We start from the raw sequence: 20735 nt of genomic DNA, 5'->3' as shown, positions 1-20735 counted from the left end.
TGCATCAATCACAGTGTCATGGATATTTTCATTATCATAGAAACAAAAATACCTCAAAAAGTGTTTGTAACCCTAAGATCAGCTTTTTGTTTTTGCTAGTAAACTCTCTAAAAAGATCATTGAAGTTGCAGTATGTAACTTTTATAATAAAATATATTTATTTTTACAGCTTTGTCATGACAACATGGTATGAGACAGATAATTTGTGGGATCAATCAACCACTTCTTGCAGTGCTAACTAGCTAGAAGGTGGGTCTTACCGCTGTCAATCATCACTCCACGTGACACTTCTGCTCATCCCACGTAGCCACGCCCCTCACTGTCTCTTGGCTCCGCCCACTTTGTTGGAATTTTTCAAATTGTTTTGGGGGGCGGGGCTTTGCTTTCACATGGGTGTCAGTTACAGTTTAAACAATTGTTTTGCTGTGTAGTTTTCTCTAAAAGGTAAAAAGAAATGGACATGAGTCCTTGCCGCTGTCAATCATCACTCTACGTGACACGTGGAGTGATGATTTCAGCTTTTTTTTTTCAATAAAGCTGAAAAATACATGAAACGATACATTAGTGTACAATTTAGAAGAAAATGGTGCTTAGACAGCAAAAATCTACAGTTACAAAATGTTAGGCAATTTGAACACTCTGCCCTGTAAAGGTCTTTATAGGTGCAGAGGACTGAGTGTGTTTTATCTTTTAAAATTCTACAATATCGCAGTTTGGGTTTTTAGCCAGCACGTTGTATGCTCATTCTGCTGATGGCAGAATGAACCAGATTTTATTAATCAACAGCCTGCCAGTTTCTCTTCCATACAAAATGCTTTATCACAATACACAAATCAATATCTGGTAAAGAATACAGGAGCAGTTTAATTCTTAAAAATGTTTGCTGTAAAATCACTGACATAAAGCGCTTGTCAACGTTTGTTTTATGTTTGTTTTTATTGTCTTGTGGTTTTTAGTTTAATGGCTGTTTTTGATCAGCATCCATCTGGGGTAGAGTCGGATTCGAGATGCGTTTAGACCTCTAGTATTTCTTCTAAATACTTAAATACGTTTTCTGTGTAATGTTTCAGGCACATGCAGGAAGAACTGAAGGTATTAATGTAAAATACATATTCCTTTTAAGAGATTTAACTGTATTAAGGATGTTGTCTGACTAGTTTGGTGAATGTTTTGTCACAGCTACCCTCCTCTGTCACAAAAATGTTACAGAGCAGTTATAAGACAATGGCCAAGCGTATCATCCTGCTTATGTTTTATTTATGCTCGTTTCCATCAGTCATGCCGGTTAGTTTTGATCTCCTACCACTGCCAGCCACTTTAGGAAGAGGTGCAATAAAGACACAAGAGTTTCAATTGAGTGGAAATGTGCAGATTGTGGGCACACTTCTACTAATGCGCTAATTGCAAGCTAATTTTTCTCTTAGCTCTTTGACTTTTTTGCTAACTTTAAAAATGTTAACACACTTAACATTTTTAAGTGTGTTAAGAAGCACTTTGTTTCTCCTAAATTAAAATTTCCATGTAAATTCTGAGGCACTAATTTACTTGGCTGTTTAGAAAACTTTCCGTTGAATTTGACTGTTGAGGTTTCTTTGGGTAGTTTGACGTTTTCTATTCATGCTCTTATTTTGAAGTGGGTGAAAAGCAGTAAACAGTTTAAAATCTGCTGATGTCCTGCATGGTTTCTCATCAGGGCCTGACTGTGGTCAGGTAGGCAAAATAAGCTGCAGTTGGCAATAATCAACAACTATGTCACTGATTTGACTGTGTTGAGAACAATATAAAACAAGCAATGCAGCTAATGTTTGTAATTACTACTTTAGGGCTAGTTCAGCATAACTAACTTTTTAGCTAGCGGTGCTAATTTGAAGTAGGCTAACGGCAGTGGAAGCAACTTGCTGGACAAAGTTGTCAGTTTTTTTCCCCAGCAAAATCAGTTTTGAAAACCAGTTATATCAAAATAAGAAAACCAATAAAAGGTTTTCATCAGCTGTGAAATTTCCAAACAGCTGGAAGGGTTGAAAATCTCCAAACTACATTAAATCAGGAATTGCATCTTTCATTGATGTCGTCTGTGTTCTGTCTATTCCTGTTGCAAATCTGTGTTTTGTTTTGTTGTTTTTTTTCCTCCTAAGAAATGTTGTGAATGTAAAGTATTCGTGTCAGGGTGTGTTGTCCGAAACCTTAAAGTGATTTGACGAATTCCATTGCATTTAGCTGTGAAAGGCCACTTGGCCAGAGGGATGAGAGGCAGAGATAAGTCGGTTTAATTCCCGTGGCTCAGATTGAATGCAGCAGCTGCTTAAAACATGTTATCAGACGTTTAGAGAAAGTTAAGATCAATGTTTTGTTCTTTTATTTTTGTGTGAAATGAATGGATTCTCTCTTTTTTTGTGTGTTTTTCAGGTGCAAAGTTTTCATGCGTCTGATTGCGTTCCTGTGTGGTCATATGCATCGCCATGAAGCACCAATCCATTTCCCGCTGGCTGAGCCAACTTGGACTGCCGCAGTACTGCATGCTGTTGGAACAGGAATATGATGGTGTAGAGGTAATACTACCACATGTTTGCATACATAAAAAATAAGTTTCCAAAAGTTGATGAAGCTTATTTGGTTCCTGTAGTTGCAAAGAAACAATTTAATTTGTTGCTGTCATCGTTTTCACAGTTATTTTAGGATGAAAAGAGTTTTTGTTTTTCAGTCTACAGGGCCTGGCTTGAGTTATTTCACATTTTGTCTCTTTAAAACCACTAACTTTAATATTTAATTGGGATTTTATGTGAATAACCAACAAAAATCTGGATTATTAAGTGATCTTCAATGTTTCTGGAAACATTGATTCCAATTTTTAATTCTAACTTTGAACTTTATTGCTTGTGAAAATCTTGTATACCTTTCATTCTGAAACTAAACATGATGCAACATTTGCATAACCCTGACATAGATTTATTTACAAACCAAAGGCATCATTCTGGAGGAACTATGGTATTCAGATAAAAGCCACCTTGTTTTCTGCTGGAGTCTTAAAACATGAAGTATTTCTAAAGAAGTGAAGTTGAACTGAGGATTTTAAAACAATCCTGTCCATTGAGGTGTTGAAGTAACTGCTGTGGAAGAAAACATCCTTACTCTAAGAATGCCAATGTGAAGAGAGGTGGTTTTTAAGAGCGTTTCCCACAGCAGTTTAATAAAGCAGCCCAATAAAAGTGGATCGGGGGCCTATTATGCTGAATGGCCCCTAATGGAGCAGAGGCTGTTTTTATATCCAGACATTTACCAGCTTCTTTCTGAATCCTGAGGGAGGAGCCAGTGTAAGACATTAGTTATTCCATTCCCTGCTGCTAAAGCTTTTCATAAACATAGAAAGTAATTATAGAATGGAAAACTGGTGGTGTAAAGAAGTACAAACAGAAAAATGTGTTTTCTACAGGAACTTTCCGGTTTATTCTAGTCCCAAATGGTAGATTATATTAACACAAACTTTAGATGAAACTTAAGTACCTTCAAATTCGAGGGAAAAAAATGTGTTTAATTATTTCAATATTGTGGTTAAATTTCACTGTGTTTTCTGTAATTTTGTATAAGTGAAAAAACAATTATACTCTGCAAAACTGCAAAATCTTAGCAAGAATTTTTGGTCTAGTTTCCAGTTCATATATCTTACTGCACTTGAAATAAGAAAAACTAACTTACAAGTAACTTTTCAGCAAGATATATGAGTTGTTTTAAGTCAATAATTATTTAATATTGATGAAAAGTAAAATCTATCAATGGAACATGACACTTTTCCTATATTTTTAGTGAAATAATCTGCCAGTGGAACTAGAATTTGGTTGCTAGGTGACGGACTGAGGTTGCTAGGTAACGGCACAACTTATGAAAAAAAGTGTCACTTATGTAAAAAGTGAACTGAAATGCCAATGTACCTATTACTTATTTATTAACATTAAGGAAGTATTTACTTAAAAAAGCCCCAGTATTGTATAAAAGTTACTTGTTAGTTAGTTTTGTCTTATTTCAAATATATGAATATATTTGCACTAGAAACTTGACCAAAAATACTTATTTGCAGTTGCAATGGTCTTCAAACTCTCAACCCCAGTCTGTTTTTTTTAACCATTGCTTGTTATAATGAGCTTAGTGCAGCTTTGCTAAACTCCCTCTGCATATTGTAACAACAATATCCGACTCAGTGGCTCCAAGATAATCAGGCTTCTTGTGAAAACATCAGTTTCTGTTTCTATAGCAACTCGACCAACAACTTCCAACATGCACAATGCGCCAAAGGACTTCACTGTTTTTTACTGTTCGTAGCTCCAAATTATTAACTTTATTAATGCATCACAGATAAAATAATGAAGGCTGGACAATCTGATCTATTATTCCAAAAATTACTGCATTATTGTTTTGTCAAACAAGCCTTGATTTTGAGCTTTTATTTCCAAAAGCTCTTTATTTTCTCTTTTACTTTAAATGACCTGCTGGGTTTTAATTTAAGGAAATGAGACCTTTTGTTTTTGCTTTTGTTTTTGTAAAAACAATTATTGCGACAGCAATCATTGTTAATAATACGTTAACAATGATGAGCTGGATGAGCTCTCACTCTTATTTTGTTAGGTCTAGTCATATCACAGTCAGTTGCATTTATTATTACTCAATAGGTCTTGCCATATTCTGATAAACAAAATTGTTTGTCTTGTAGATTAATGGTTTAGGTTCATCATATTTTCTTTAGTATTAAATTATCAGTAGAGAGAAGATAAAACCTTAACAGCAGATTTTCTTCCTCTATAATCTAATTTTCCAAGTTGATATGTCCAGAGGTGGGTAGAGTATCCAAAGATTGTACTCAAGTAAAAGTAAAAAGTTGCCATCCAAGAAATTACTCAAAAAAGAGTAAAGAAGTATTTCATAATTTTCAGTTACTCATTACTTGAGTAAACTTTTTACCAATCATTTAATATTTAAAAATTATGTCAGATGAACCAAAATATTAAGTTATGTGGAAATTTTGGTATTTTAAGGACAACAATGAAAATAATTCATGTAAGATACAGAAAATATGAAAATTGGGCAAAATAAATTTTTCCAAATCAGTTTCTTTCAATAAAAAAACTTAAACTTTAACAAAAACTACAGGTGTGTTTCTTTCTCTGGTAAATATTTGGTTAAAACATGAAGTTCATTTTTCATTCACTGGGTAGAAAATCCAGAAATTTTACTCAAGTAAGAGTAGAAATACTTTATAATAAAATTAGTCAAGTAAATATAGAAATATAGCATAGTAAAAATACATTCTTTCAAAGACATTACTCAAGTAAATGTAACTTGCTACCCAACTCTGGATAAGTCTTTAAAATGTTGTAGAAACTTGGAATAAATTAGATTTTTTGATTGAATTAACTGATATATGATTCATTATTATTCATAATTTTAAAACATGGGGCTAAAATCTGCTTTATAAAGTGGCTCCAGAAGCATTCCTGCCTCGCTGCCCCATCGTTTCATTTTCTTCATTCATTCATTCATTGTTGTATCGACCCGAATGTTTACCCAAGCAAAACCAACATCTTTGGACTCCTGTATCAACTCTCCAAAGTGGTATGAGGGCTAATTTTGTTGCTCAGCGCTGTGCGATCTGGAAGAGAAAGACAAAAGACAACATGTCAACTTGCTGTTCTGTGCGACAGGAGATGAGAAAGATGGCGGGAGGGAGAGATTTGGGGATAGATCTGCCAGCTATCTGTTTCTGTAGAGAATGTTTTTTTAGCCAGCATGTTATTACTGAGCTGTCTGGGCATGTTAGCTGCAATGACCAGCTGGAGCGCTGCATTTTTACACTTTTAATGTGATCATGTATTGTACGGCTTTCATTTTTGGTTACAGAAAAATGTATTTTTGTTGCAGAGATTCGGTGTTTTTGTTTGGCACTTTGCTGTGTGAACAAGAATTTGGCCATTTTTATTCTTCCATTTGAGTCTCAACGCTTCTAAAAACAACCCAACGCCAAAAAGCATCAGGTTATGTTTTTTGGTGTTTTAAGTTGATGCTAAAAACATTAACGTACGATTGATGTCTGGAAAAACCTCCCAGCTGTTAAGTGATATTACTGCGCTGTTACCTAGCAACCCCAACCAAATCCAACCCCGTTACCTAGCAACCCAATCTGAGCTCCAGCATGTTTGGTCAGCTGATTTCGTGCTGTACAATGGCTGCTGGGAGAGATGAGAGTTTTGTTGTCTCTTCCAGAATCCACTTGCTGCATAAGGCTGAATAATAAATCAATAACAACATATATTGCATTAGACATGTGATCAATATCAATAAATAATACATCTGATTGAATATTCAATATTTGATTCATAGAATATTCACTGAACTCTGATCCAGAAACACACAGCATTCTGGGGGATGTAGGCAGACAAAAGGCCTTAGCTGCTCAACCTCTCTAAGCTAGCTTGCTAAGCTAGCTTAGAGGCATCAACTAACTCATTCACTTTTGGTTACTTAGCAACAACCTGTTCAGTAACTTGCGCAGCAGCAATTTAAGGTTTTTCCACTGGGCCTCCTAACCGCTTAAAAATATAAAACAGTGTGGAGTGAAAACTGTGGATAAAACAGGAAAGGTCACACCAGCAGTTTGGCAGTGCTTCAGATGTCTGATTAACGTTGACCTGTGGTTTTGAAAAGCGGTCAGTGTCTGCTTCAGAGATCAGTTCAGTTAATGTCAGCAGGGCTGAGGTTGTGTTTGTCTGTGTGCTAAGAGATTCTAATCACAGGAGCTGGATGAGGGGAGGAGATTGCACACTTTTTCTTTTACTCCTCTGGAGCCACCGAGTCGTCTGGACTGATTGTTTTCGGACTTCCTCAATGAACAGCAGTGTTGTTGTGTGCAGCATCTAATTTAATAATGGACCAGTGCAACTGAAGGTTTTTCTGTGAAATGAACAAATGTAATAATTTTTGCTTTACTGTGTTGAATTACCTGGATGTTGAATACAGCTTGTTTTTTAGGTGAGTTGTTTGACAAAACAGGTGTGTAACTGTTGCAATGCTGTGAAACAGACAGAAAAATTTAACATTTTTCATAGCAGATGTTAAAACCCAACTTTAAATGTGATTTTATTTCACCTAAATTGGCATCAATTACTTGCTTTGTCTCAGTAGAAAAGAGCAACCTACACTAAATGCATAAAATCAAGCATGTGTAACCCCACTGTGAGGTTCACTGTATTTATCCTAACGAGAGAAAATTGACAGCTGCTAACATCAGTCCAACATGTCCAACATATTTTCTCTAGTAGCAACTGGAGAAAATACAATAAATAACTCTAAACAAACTACACAGCAGAAATGAACAGTTGCTAGCAGTTAACAGTTGTAAATTTAAACGCAGCTAAAATGCACATTAATTATGATGAAAGTTAAAAACATAAACAAAACATGGCAAAATGACCAATGAATCCCTAATAAAATTAGTCTAAAAATTATGTTGCACTATATATGACTTGTGAAGAAAACACGGAGATGATTCTATAACACGTTCAACAGTTACAGAAAAAGAGGGAGGAGCCGACAGTTACCGGTTGCTATGGTAACCACTAACTGCCAAGAGCAGCGTAACAGAACCTGTATACCAATAAAGGTCCGGAGAAAATAACATTTTTGAATAAGCAGATTTGAATTTGAAGAATAAATAAACAGATTTTGACTAACTTCATGTCTATAACATTATTAAAATAAAACTCTGTGTCTGATTTCCTTACGGTTAATGTTTGTTTGTGATGTTTTCCAGGATCTGCTCCACCTGTCAGAATACGACCTGCTGGAGCTTGGCGTCCACAATCACCTCCATCGCCTCCACCTGCTGACTTCCCTGCACCTCCTGCACGAGCGAGAGAGGAGGAGAGGTACCTTCATCGGCCTCCAGTGCTGGGCAGTGATTCAGATTTACCAAAATCAATTCGATTTTATTGATTTTTGATTCACACAGAACTGATTTTACTTGAATATGGAGGATATTCCCAGAAGAACTAATAGTGCAAATAGTAGAAACTAGCCTCACTAGTAAAAACATCAATATTTAAATCAAGAATTGAACCCAGTGCACTTACATTACACCAAAACAAAACGGCAATAATTTAAATAAATTCAAATCTTCCCCTGTATTAGCATTTAAAACTCATTATGTGGCAGCTCATTTATAAAAATGTATGTAACAAACATTTCATCAGGACATTGACACAGAATGTTCATTTACACACTTTAGAAAGGTTAGAGAAAAACCTTTACTTCTTAACACTCAATTTAAATGTTTTATGAATTGATATCGGGGCATTAAACTGAAAATCAATTCAACATTAATGGATTCAGCCCTATAGATGACCCATTTGTTTCTCCTCCAACCAGTCTGGAGTTCCTGCCTGCCCAGAGAGCAGACAGGAAGATGGAGGGAGATGGCATTACTGTCTTGTGAAGACGTGTTTATGCCTCAGGGTTCTGCTGGTGGGAGAGTGTTGTTCGGATGAGGACAGCACTGTTACACCCCCCCCCCCCCCCCTCTGCATACACCCCTGCACACACACACACACACGCGCACACACACACACACACTCATAAAAGTGATTAAACCCAGCAGGACTGCAGGCCTCAGCATCATTCTGTCTTCCAGCCCACAGCTTCAGGTGACAAACAGCTTTGTTTGCACAGTTTCCCGTGAATTACACTGTAAATTCTCTGCGTCGTCACGGCGACTGAGTAATGCGTGGCGTGGCGCTACACAAAATTATTACGGCTGATCTTTCCGGTCAACACAGCTGTGAGGAAAACAAGATTAAAGGCTGACAATGGAGATCCAAATGAACAATCCGCAATCAAAACAATGCATCGCCTCAAAAGCCGCGCCGAACTTTTTGGCTCTTCTGAACGTTTTCAGACGATATATCTTTCCAGAGCCGTTGTAGGAAGCAAAGGCTATAAAAAGTGTCATATCTCATTGTGAAGCCAGTAATTTGCAATCTTTACTGGACTGCAGTTTCTTATAAAAACAAAAAGAGGCACCAAGTTGGAGTAAATCTAAGTTCTTCACCCTTACAATTTGTTCTAGTTTGATCTATTTAAATGTATTTTTATTGCGTTCCTGCTTTAGTCGCTGTATTTGAGATTTGAATGCTTGTAGAAAGAAGAGGGAATGCGCTTTGAGCAGGATGGGAGGTCCTTCAGCTGCAAAACCAAGATATAGTTCAGAATCTCTTTGATCCAATTCTAGCTATCTTATCAAGAAAGAGACTTTTTAATCTCACCTTAAAAGAGAAATCCTACCAGCCTCCCGAACCCAACGTTCAAATCTCAATAATCATTAGAAATGTAATTTTCAACATATTTAACCAGAACTTTGTCTTAAAATTATGATTTTTTTAAAGTTTAAAAGCAGTTGCATTGCAGGAAGATCGTTTTTGTGTAAATATGTGCCAGGTACTTTCCTCCTTGGCAGAGATCAAAATGCAGCAGCCCGATTAGAGATGCTTCAGTTGCAGCAATTACAGGGTGAAAATGGCCGGAGCCTCTCACACACACTCCTACTTCACACATATCTGAGGCATTTTGGCTTTGAGTTTTGATTACTTTGTGCTGTTGCTATGAAGGTGAAACCAGTGCCTGCATTTTTATTATGTTTAAAGGATTAACTAAGGAATGGAGGAGGATTAGAGCCACTGAACAAAAAAAGAAATCTGACTTCTTCCCAGATTCTGAGTTTTAATCTGAGGTTTTTTTCATAATTCTAACTTTTTTTCTGAATTCTGATTTTTTTGTCAGAATTCTCAGTTTAATCTCAGGATTCTGACTTTTCTCAGATTTTGATTTAATATCAAATTTTGACTTCAATCTCATAATTCTGATTTTTTTTCAGAATTCAAACTTTTGAACTCAGAAGATTAAAGTAAAATCAGAAAAAAAGCCAATATTAAAGTTTTTAAGTTGCCCTTCTTCTCTTCCATAACTAAGAGTATTAATGTAATTTTAAAGTAAGAACGAGGAAAGTTCTCAAACTACCACTTGTATTAGTTTTGATATTTTGGAGTACAGGACTTTTTATTTTAAACAGAAAAACAATCAGAGGATTGTTTCAAAGTAGTTTTTTCCCCTAACCTCTAATTTGCATGTTTTCATTTGAGTGTCAAGGTTAGCTTCATTATTTTTAGTATTTCTCATGTGAAATCTAGTTTGTGCTTCGTCTTGAGTTTATCTTAGTTTTATCCCACAACTTGACAGATGGGAAATTATCAGTTAATACTCGGCGTACTAGCAACATCGCTCTGTTTCTGTCTCGCAGTCATCATTCAGCTGTAGTCTCTCATATCAGAATGTCTTGCTCCTTGAACTGGACTCATTTAAAATAAGAACATCCTGAATAAGAAACAAAATGTCCTCCAAATGATCCAAATTCTCTTTAATTTCGTTCCGTTTCAGCTGATAAGACTTGGCATTTAGATTTTATTTTAGGATTTCTTGTGAGGTCTGAGCTGTGTTCAGTTCTGTTTTGATGTGAACAGAACATGATTCATCATGAACAGATGCAATCACACACACGCCTTTCTGTAAAGTTAAAATAACCGCAATCATTTAGTGAGATCTCCGTTATCAACTTCCTCTCCTTTATCAACTCAAAACATCTAAAAAAACACAAAATACCAAACGCTCAGCGTTCCTTTTTATAAACGTCCACATATTTTATGGTTGCCTCTCATTAAATGCTATTTGGAGAAGTAAACACAATTGTTAACATGTTGAATCTGGCATGTTGAAATGGCCAATGGACTGAACGTATATAGCGCTTTTCCAGTCATTTTGACCATTCAAAGCACTTTACACTAGAGTCACATTCACCCAGTCGCACTCTCAAACACATTTATACACCGATACGCAGATCGGTAGGCAATTTGGGCTTAAGTGCCTTGCCCAGAGGCACATCGACATGTGGCAGGCAGAAGCTGGAATCGAACCTACAACCTTCCGATCGCAGGACGACTACTCTACCAAAGAGCCACAGTCGCCCCTTAAATATGCTTAAAATATGTTAAACATATTTTAAACAACAAAATGCAATTAATATTGCAACAAAACTAATCCTGTGGGTTAGAGCTGCAACTTACCGCTTTTCTGACGATTCATCAGATTCAAAAATCGTCTCATTCTGCAGATTTTACATTTAACCACAAAAACACATAATTCGTTTAGTGTAATGTATGTTGACAATGATGCCATAAACATTTAGAGTTTATTTATAATTTATTTCTAAGAACCAATCCAACTCCCATTTTGCTTCTACAGAGCAGTTTCACACACAGTTAGGTTGATGCTAAAGAGTTTCTTTTTGCTTTTGATTTGACTCATTGATGTTTTGGGTCAGAAAACAACCTGACCCAAAACATCAGGTTGAATTCAGAACTTTGCCTTGAACACAATAACTTTTGTTGCTAAGGATTTTGACTTTACTTTTTGAAGCTTACACTCACATGGTCTCCTGTTGCTGCGTCTCCATGGACTAAGTTTTGTCGATATTTTGCTAATGTTGAAAAAACACTATTTCACAATTGCGGTGTTTCCACGTTAGCATTTTATTCAAACGTTGGAGTGGCTACGTTTGTGGTGTGGCGTTTTCGGTAAACTGAAGTCGGCCATTTTACAGTACAGCTACGGATTCAACCCCTTATAATGGCAGCTTTCTATGAACTGTGCTATGCTCTGAGCGACACATTGTCCAATAAAATCAAAAACAAACCATCATCCTCCTACCACTTCCTGTCGTCTTCTTCGGAGTTTCCGCCAGTAGTAACAACCGGCTGTTGATCATGTGACCCAGAAGATTGTCAAAGAAGTGTTTCTATTGGAGTTTTGCTAAATAAATCTATGTTGATTCTTGGGGGAAAAAAACACCTCTTATCAAAAAAATTAAATTTATTTCAAAATTGTCACGTTTTCTTTAAGTGAATGTATTTTAATATTAATTTGGGTAATTTTATGGCTAATGGAAATGCAGTTGGTGATATCTAGGTTAGGATAACCCAACTTTTTCTATGTCAAAAGAAATAGTAACCTCGACAAATTTTAGAAGATTTTCCTTCTTACTATTAACTGCTGCTGTTTCATCTCACACTGGATAAACAGAACCAAGTTAATATGGAGAAACTATCAAGATCACTGCTTAACACTTGTGCATGTCCTGCTGCATGGTGGTGCATTTGTTTGCACTGTTGCCCTGCAGCAGGACAGTGCAGCGTTTAAAGCTCTCCAGGGGTTTTCTGCATGAATATTGCCCCATTCCCATCCCTCAGCCTTACAGGGACAAGCAGTTATAGACGAATTCAAATGATTTCACCTGAAAACATTCCCTCTCCTTTCTCCTTGCATTAAGGAATGTTAACCTCCGTAAAGACGTTTTCTGATTAATCTCCATGATGCAGGCAGAAGCAGGTTTCTGGAAGAAAAAGATGAGGAATTTACAGAAATGAGAAGAGCCTCATTAAATTAGTTTTTTCAGGTGAGAACAAGCTCGCACAAGCACTGGAAATAGCTTTGATACCTTCGGTGTAAGACGTTGTACATGCATACCATGTGTACATGTTTGTACTTATGTACAAAGTCTCTTAAAATAACTAAGATGCAATCAAGTGACTAATGAGAAATTCTGGTGTGCAACTTTTTCCTCTTGGCTTCAGGCTGCGTGTTGCATCGTTTAGATATGCTTTCCTTGTTAAGAAGTTGCATGGAGTTAATTATTATTATTGGGGAAATTACTGTTGACGCTCTTCCTAAGAATTAAATTTCACAATTTTCCAACAACGTTTTGGAGCGGCCGGCGTTTACTTGCGCTTCTGATCGGAGACGTGCACATGGGCACACAAGCATGCATCTGTACACAAATCTATTGGAAAGAAGGGAAGCGGAGGAGGAGAGGGAGGAAGGAGACGAAGAGTCCAAGGAATGAGGGGGAGCGAAAAGAGAGACGGACGGTTAGTGGGTGATATCAGGGTGAGAATGTTCTGTGGAGACTTTGAGGTGTCGGAGCTGCTGCTTAAAACATGTTGACAACCTGAAAGCAAACTGCCGTATTCTACCATAACACAGCTCTGAGGATAAAGTTAGTTATTTTAAAGTCTGACGGAAAACCAAAGAGAATAAACTGGTGTCCAATGTTTGCAAACCAGTGTTCAGGTTGGAGCACCTGCTTTCACTACTTGTGCCAAAGCAAGAATTTTTGTTAACATGGAAATGTTAATGCTATTCATAATAATTAGTCATGCTAACGCGCTAAAAGCTCTCTACCAAGATGGACTTCTGCAGAAACTAATGCTAATGCTCTCAGTACGGCCATGTTGACCCCCACCATGGGTCAATGACACCTGTTACAACATAAGCTGTTGCTCTCAACAGCCTGTAATTCTACAGCATTGCATTCTGGGTACAGAGTAAATGTCACGCAACCCTCAAGCACCAATTTAATTTCTACATTATAATTTGTGTTCGCCTTTGGATATTGTACTCATGTTTATATTTTGTTCTCTACTTTCCTGTTTCTGTATGTCTCTTGCTTAAAATAACATTTTTGGGAAAAATAGGATGGAACATGAAGAGAGGAAACAGAACTCTCTTCACCCACTTCAAAATAAGAGCATGAACATAAACATCTTAACTGCGTGAAGAATTCTTCAAGCACAGATGTCGAACTTTATTCAGCTGAAAGTTTACAAAATAGCCAAGAAAATTAGAGCTTTAGTATTTAGTGAAAAAAATTAAAAGGGAAGCTCAGTTCGTTTAGCAGAAGTGCTAAACGCAAAGATAGCTCCACTGTTAGTGCTTTAGCAGAAGAGTGTCAACCACTGCAGAGATCCAAAGAAAGAAAATTATTGAGACTCCATGGTTTCAGGTTCATTTGTGTTAGCTAAAGCTTTGATTTACACCTTTATTTTTAAAATGTAGTGAATGTTATTGAATTTTAAGCTTTGAGCCAAACATTAAAATAGCAGAGGAAGAGGGTGCAACAACATAAACAAAAAAAACCTAGTTTCTGTTTTGACTGTATTATTTCTAGTGACTCTTTACTTCATATCTATTTACCCATCTTGTTCTTTAGAGAACAAATAAAAGTTTTAAAAATAACGACTCATGCCAGGATTATGTCCGTCCTCTTCCCTATCTAAACAAACCCATAATCTGCGTCTGTTCTGAGCATTTTGGGAAACCTCAGGTGATTCAGGAGAAGATTATAGATCTGAGTCTGACTCAGTGCGCAGCGTCCTGGAAATACCACCCTCACAGACGAAAGATCACATGCCGCCATGAAACTGAGCACAGGTTGACTCAGAGAGGAAAACGGGACAATTAGATTTTTATTTAGAAACCTGTAGATTATAACACCTACTTCCCTAAAACGACCAAAACATCTCAGAAACCACCAGAACATGGATCTTCAAACAATAAACATATAAACTCTCATACAAGCTTTATTTGAATCTTAATTATGGGATCTTGTTGTCAGCTCTGAGAAGCAGCTCAACACGCTAACGTTTATTTTAAGTTGCATAACCTAAACGCATCTTGTTCACGAGATGAAATAAAATTATTTTTAAATACTGGCTCTATTTGTTTTTGGTCATTTATTTATTGCACCTCTAAAACTTTAGCAAGCTATAAAACTCATTTACCAATTTTTAGATGCAAAACAAATTATTAACATGTCAGTTGAAATGTCCACATCTCCGAATGCTTTATATACGTTTCTTAAATCCGATTTGGTGAGATTAGAGTGGAAGTTCAAAGAAGTTGCATCTTCAGATTCTTTAGAATTTAAAAGAATTAAAATTAAAGAATTTATAAATTTATTTTAAATAATTTAAATGGATGTAATTCAAGCAAGACTGTTCACACCTTTTTTTTCTTTTTTTATTTGGGCGGCTTTTCATAGTTCAGAGTGATGTCACTGAGGGCGGCCATCTTGTTCGACAAAATTATCTTCAAGCTTTTTATTTATTTGAACTTTGAATTCAGGTCAACTCTATAACAAAATATAGCCAGGCTAAGATTTGTTTTGTTTTAATTATGAGAACAGAGTCATAAAATTACAGGAATATAGCTGCAGTATTAGAACTCCAAAACAAAAATAACAAAAAACTTAAAATGTAAAATAAAAAGTCACACTTTGGTGTAAGTTATAAAAATAAAGAAAAACTTCATTTTTTAACACATCAGGATCAAATTATTGTCAGCAGCAGGACTGTGCAGTAATCTGGATCAGTCTAGAAGTTTTTCCCTTATTAAAATGACTTTTTGTCTTAATTGTAAGACATTCTGGTAAAACTGCGATTTCATTCTGCTAGTATCACAAGACTTTATTTTCATAATTAAACAAAATTTCTCATTGTAGCTCCAAAGTGACAACTCTGGCACGGCTTTCTGAAGACGGGCTCTTTATTTTTTGCCGTGAAAACTACAGAAATAAAAGACAAAGCTTTAGACATAAATACATTTACAGACAGACAGGTGACGCGTGCTTTGACAAAAAAGTTACCTCGTGGCCGCCTGCCACTTCGGAGGTCTTTAACAGAATGATTCGTCGTTGTACACTCTAAACCAAAATATTAAGTAATTAAAACACCATAAAACACCATAACCAATAAATTCACAAACATTACAAACATAAATACAAAATACCTTGACAACGACAGGACATGAGGCTGCTACACATAGCTCTGGCACCAGCTTCTGCTTCTTCTATGGTTACTTAAGTCTCGCAGCCTCACACATGTACACAAATCTCGCGATACCTTTCGACAAAAAATTATTTGACACGAAATAAAATACAATCATTTAACACAAATCTTAAAACGTGAACCAAACAACTTAAAATACATTATTCTATCTTTCAGAAATAAACATACATTTTTTCAAGAAATAAACTATTTTATTGACACTTACACTCATAGTGTGGCTTGATACTCTGTTGTGCATCTCACAGAATTGAAATAAAAGCCACTTTTCAAAAAATATTTTCTGTTTGTAATTTATTTTTAGGAAAGAAAGATGAAAAATAAAGCAATTAAAATCAAATTTGATATGGAAAATATCTGAGATTTTAATTTTACAATCAGAAGAAACATGTCGGTCAATTTAAAAGATTTGCTTTGTAAATTTCCCACGACTACTAATTTTACTGGACGATAAAATGTCCCTGAAGTTATCGCGATAAACAATAATATTGTTGTTTTGAGACCATTTTCAAGTGATATGATGGTAATTATGGCAAAAATAATGAAATAACTCATTCTCAAATATCTTTAATTTCTAATGAACATTTAACACTGGAACTGGAAGACATTAAAATTTTCAAAAGAAATAAACAAAACAAAATTAATTATAAAGTCTCTGCAAACAAAACTATCCTTAAAAAAGCAGCAGGTTGAGACCAAAACACCAAACAAAACTTTTAAGAACCATTTTTGGTAGAGAAAGAGAAAAACAATAAATCATCCAAAAGGAAATTATTGAGTTTGTTTTAATTTATCATGCGATTAATTGATTTATTGCTTTTTGTGACAGTCCTACCCAGGAGTATTATCAGTTTTCTGCTGCTTTTACATTGTTTGAACACCGGGTGGCGCCACAAAGCACAAGTGCAAAAAAACCAAAAAAACAACAATTATTTAATCAATTTCCAAAGATTTACTAATCTAATGACAGGATCCTGACAGCGTGTTGCTCCAACAAAAACTTTTTAGGAGCAGAACGAAAGTCTTACAGCGCAGATCCAAACGTTTCTCTGTCTGAGTGTCGTAAGTGGGTCATCGGATCATCTTTAGCTCCTGTTGCAGCAGGATGGGGTTGTTGCATCGTCTGCAGGAAAACACACACACACACACACACACACACACGTGTCTGTGTGTTATTGACTGCAGACAATACAAAGGAACTGGAGGACAAAGACAGGAGAGAGAGCGTTATCCTGAAGGCTGCCAGCAAAGACCAAACAATCTGAGTAAAACTCCAACATTAGATGTCAAAAGAAGAATCCTAGAATCCTACAGGACTTAGACCTGCAACACGCAGCTGATTTAAGCTTAAGCCAACATTGAGTCATTCAGGTCAGCCTCATTAATCTTCAGAGTGAATAAAGTTCCTCAGACATTTTGCAACCTCACTGGGATTAGCTTGTTTTGTTCCTTCACTGCAAAAACACAAAATCTAACCAAGTAATTTTGGTTTAGTTTAAACCAAAATTAAATGCAAATGTCTTAGAAATAAGACAAACACTAACTTACAAGAAACGTATAACAGGAGAAAAATGTCTTGCTTTTTTAATGATGCATAAAAATGTATAGTGACACTGTCATCAGCATAAAAAAAAGATTTTTTGGTTTGCAGTGCATCCAGGACTTGTGCAGGTCTAGAATTAGGAAAAGGGCAGCTAAAATCTGTGCAGATCCCACACATCCTGGACACAAGCTGTTTAGACTTTTACTTTCAGGGGAAAAACCAAGACAAGAATACCTCACTACCAAAACCTGCCTTTATGTTGTTAACCAGAGCTGGGAAGCAACATTTACCTGAGTAACTTTTTACTTCTTTGAAGAACTTTTACCAGTATTTTTTACTACACTGTTCTTTTTACTTTTACTAGAGTAATTTTATTATGAAGTGTCTCTACTCTTACTAGAGGAAACTTTCTGGATTAAAACATGTTTTAACCAAAAGTTCACCAGACACACACCTGCAGCTTGTTAAAGTTTCATCAGTTTTTTTTATTGAAAGAAACTGATTTGGAAAAAATTTCTTTTGCCTAATTTTGTAAATTTTTTGTTATTTATATAAATTATTGTCATTTTGGTTCTTAAATACCAAAATGTCCCCTTAACTTTATATTTTGTTCTGTCTGATTATGTAATTTTTAAATATTAAATGATTGATAATTTAATCGGTTATCAGTAATTGTGTAGACTTTTTACCAAATACTTTTTATTTTTACTTTAATAATTTCTTGCGGCTTATATGTTGAAGTAATGCTTTTACTTACTGTAGTGTAAATATTTTTTTTTCTTTCTAAAAGTTAATATACAGCAGAAGTTTAACATGTACATAAAATTAGAAGTAATTCTTTAAAATTCAAGTGAAAGTAGAAACCGAAATACTGAGTCCTTCCTTTTCTATCACCAGACCATTTGGTGTTTGTGTAAGACAAAAGAAATATGAGGCTGTGCAGGAAACGCACCGGAGAGGAGGTGAGCTGGATGTGAGAGGAGGAGTTCGGCTTGAGAAGACACGAAAGGAAAACTCCTCCCAAACGCAGAGGAGCAGGAGGAGGAGCTGGACGCTCGCAAATCGCTCCCAGGAGAGACGAGGAAGAGGAGGAGGATGAGGAGGAGGGACGGGCTTGTGGTTGTGCAGCGCTACTTGTTGTCGCCTGCCTGAAGCGGTGCGAGTGTGCAGGACGTTCAGCCGGTCAGCCACTCCGCTTTGGAAAGCATGAGAAGGAAAAAGCTTGGAGGAACTGTGAAGGACTGAGAGCTGAAACAGCAACAATCCGGCAGAAGAGTCGATTCCTACAGGTGAGAGTGACTGCAGAGTCTCGGACTGTAAACACAGGAATGAGTGGAAGTTGGCGCTGACGGCACCTGAGGCAGCAAACGAATTACCGGATTTATCTGACGGAGGTTCGGATCTTCTAAACTTTTGATTTTATTACTCCTGACCATCTAGTTTGAATCTTTACGCGAGTTATAATTGCTTTGAGAGTTTGTGAGCAGTAATTTGTCATCCCCAGGCGATGGGTGTTACTGTGGTCGTTGAGATTGTTGAAATCCCAGCAGGGCGTAATTATATGAAAGATAACAGATAACAGCCCGGCTCCTGGAAATGTTTGTTTAAGTCTCACACAAGACTCTGATTTTTGGTTCATTTCTGCTTCCGAATTGCTGTTTTTTTGTATCAGAGGAACTTTTGCTCAAACCCAACAGATGGGATTTACTTTGACTGGACTGACTCAACCTTTGACCTTCCAGACGTTTTTTAAAGATGATCCGCATGTCGGATGATGACATGCAGACATTTTGTTGGAGTGACCAGAGCAGCAGTTTCTTTCAGACGTTAGTCAGTGTCGTGTCTTAAACTACAAAATAAGATTCAGCATTTAAATCATGGGTGTTCAAAGTGAGGTGCAGGGGCTATTTGTGGCCAGGGACTGAATTTGTGCGGCCCCCAACGTGCAGTTCAAAAATGATACAAATTTGACCCGTAGATGAAGATGGAGACTTTTAAAATATAAAAGGGTAAATTTTAATAAATGTAAAGTACAAAATCAGCTTTGATTTAGTCTATTAAACTTCACTAAATATAGGAAAGTTTTTCAAAGAAAATAAATTGTTCAGCTGAGCCCAACAGGAACTGAAAACTAGACGATACAGAAAACCTTCAGAATCTACAACGGTGAATCAGGGCAATTATGGATAAAAAAAAAAGTTTCCACCAAAAATTTGAGAGTAATCAAATTTTCTACCAGGAAAGTTGAAAATTTTTAAGTTTCAAGTGTGAAAAATGTTTGACTTTTGAAACTCATGAATATTTTGAAAGTCAACAATGTTAAAATATTTCTAGAAAATTTCTGGGATTAAATTCAAAATTTTAGATTTTTTTTCTAGCATATTTTTAACTTTTCAAACTCAGAAATTCTTATAATTTTTTTTCGCGTTTTTTGGTAGAAATGTACTTATGCTTTTTCTTACTTAAAAAAAATCCCTAGTGACCCTAGTGTCATGAAAACACCTTTAAAGTATTTTGCTAACAATAAGTATTCATGAAAAAAAAATTCAAAGCGAGCTGTTTTGCTTGATTTTAAGGTTTTTCCTTTTTTTACTCTACAATTTTTTGGCCCGTTTAGAAAAGTTGATGAAAATGTCTTTTAAGATGTCTGTGTACCTGCCGTCGCATTAAGAGTGGCAAAAATTTGACTTAAGTAAGAGTAAAAACTATACTCAAGTATTGAGATCAAATTATCAATCATTTCATATTTAAAAGTTAAATCATCAGATGGACCAAAATATAAAGTTAAGTTGAAATTGTGAAATTGCCCTTATATGGTTTTTTTAAGGACCAAAATGAAAATAAGTAACAAAAAATAACAAAATCAGACAAAAGAAAATGTTTCAAAGTCAGTTTTTTCAATAAAACATAGTAAAAATATTCCTAAAAGTTTTTTTTTTTTTTTCAAAATAGTTACTCAAGTAACTGTAACTAGTTTATGCCCAACTCTGCATATTAAGTAGATTGTATTCCTGCAGATTAATACCTCTGACCTCGTGGTTCGGAGGCTGTGAAGCATTAAAAAAATTTCATTTGCTGACATTGTGATGCAACTTCATATTGATCCTTCCACAAAACGCCGTATGTAAACTTATGGATGTTAGCAAATATTATACACACATGTATGAGGAGATCTTGACTTAATATGTTGAGAGTTTGTTGGGTATTCTACCTCCTTTCCATATCTCCCATTTGTCCCTTTGTAATTCAGTTTTTTTGTGCCTGACTTTTGCACTTCCGTTTATCACGGGGCGTTTCATGCATCGATTGGCGCCAACCGCCGGGTCGCTTCGTACTCGCTTCCACAACCAACTATTAAAAGAACCGTCCAGATTCAGCCCAAAATCTACTGAGAAGAAATCTGGTCGCATGTCTTCAATAAAAAT

The 20735-nt window shown here is 36.0% G+C and overlaps 1 protein-coding gene across 3 annotated transcripts in view; it reads left to right on the top strand.

Annotated features, from left to right (window-relative positions):
• The window catches only part of bcar3 (BCAR3, NSP family adaptor protein), a 76926-nt gene that overhangs the window by 6077 nt on the left and 50114 nt on the right, over positions 1 to 20735 (top strand). Inside the window, exons 2-3 of one of the 3 annotated variants that reach the window (XM_023340201.1) lie at positions 2407 to 2549; positions 7796 to 7910. In XM_023340201.1, the coding sequence (XP_023195969.1) occupies positions 2460 to 2549; positions 7796 to 7910 (205 nt within the window). In that variant the 5' untranslated portion in view covers positions 2407 to 2459. The other 2 variants (XM_023340202.1, XM_023340203.1) reach the window with 2 other exon arrangements.

Source organism: Xiphophorus maculatus, chromosome 9 (genome assembly GCF_002775205.1).
Source record: "Xiphophorus maculatus strain JP 163 A chromosome 9, X_maculatus-5.0-male, whole genome shotgun sequence".
Lineage (NCBI taxonomy): Eukaryota > Metazoa > Chordata > Actinopteri > Cyprinodontiformes > Poeciliidae > Xiphophorus > Xiphophorus maculatus.
Note: the sequence above shows the minus strand (reverse complement) of the source record. Positions and strands in the feature narration are given on the sequence as shown.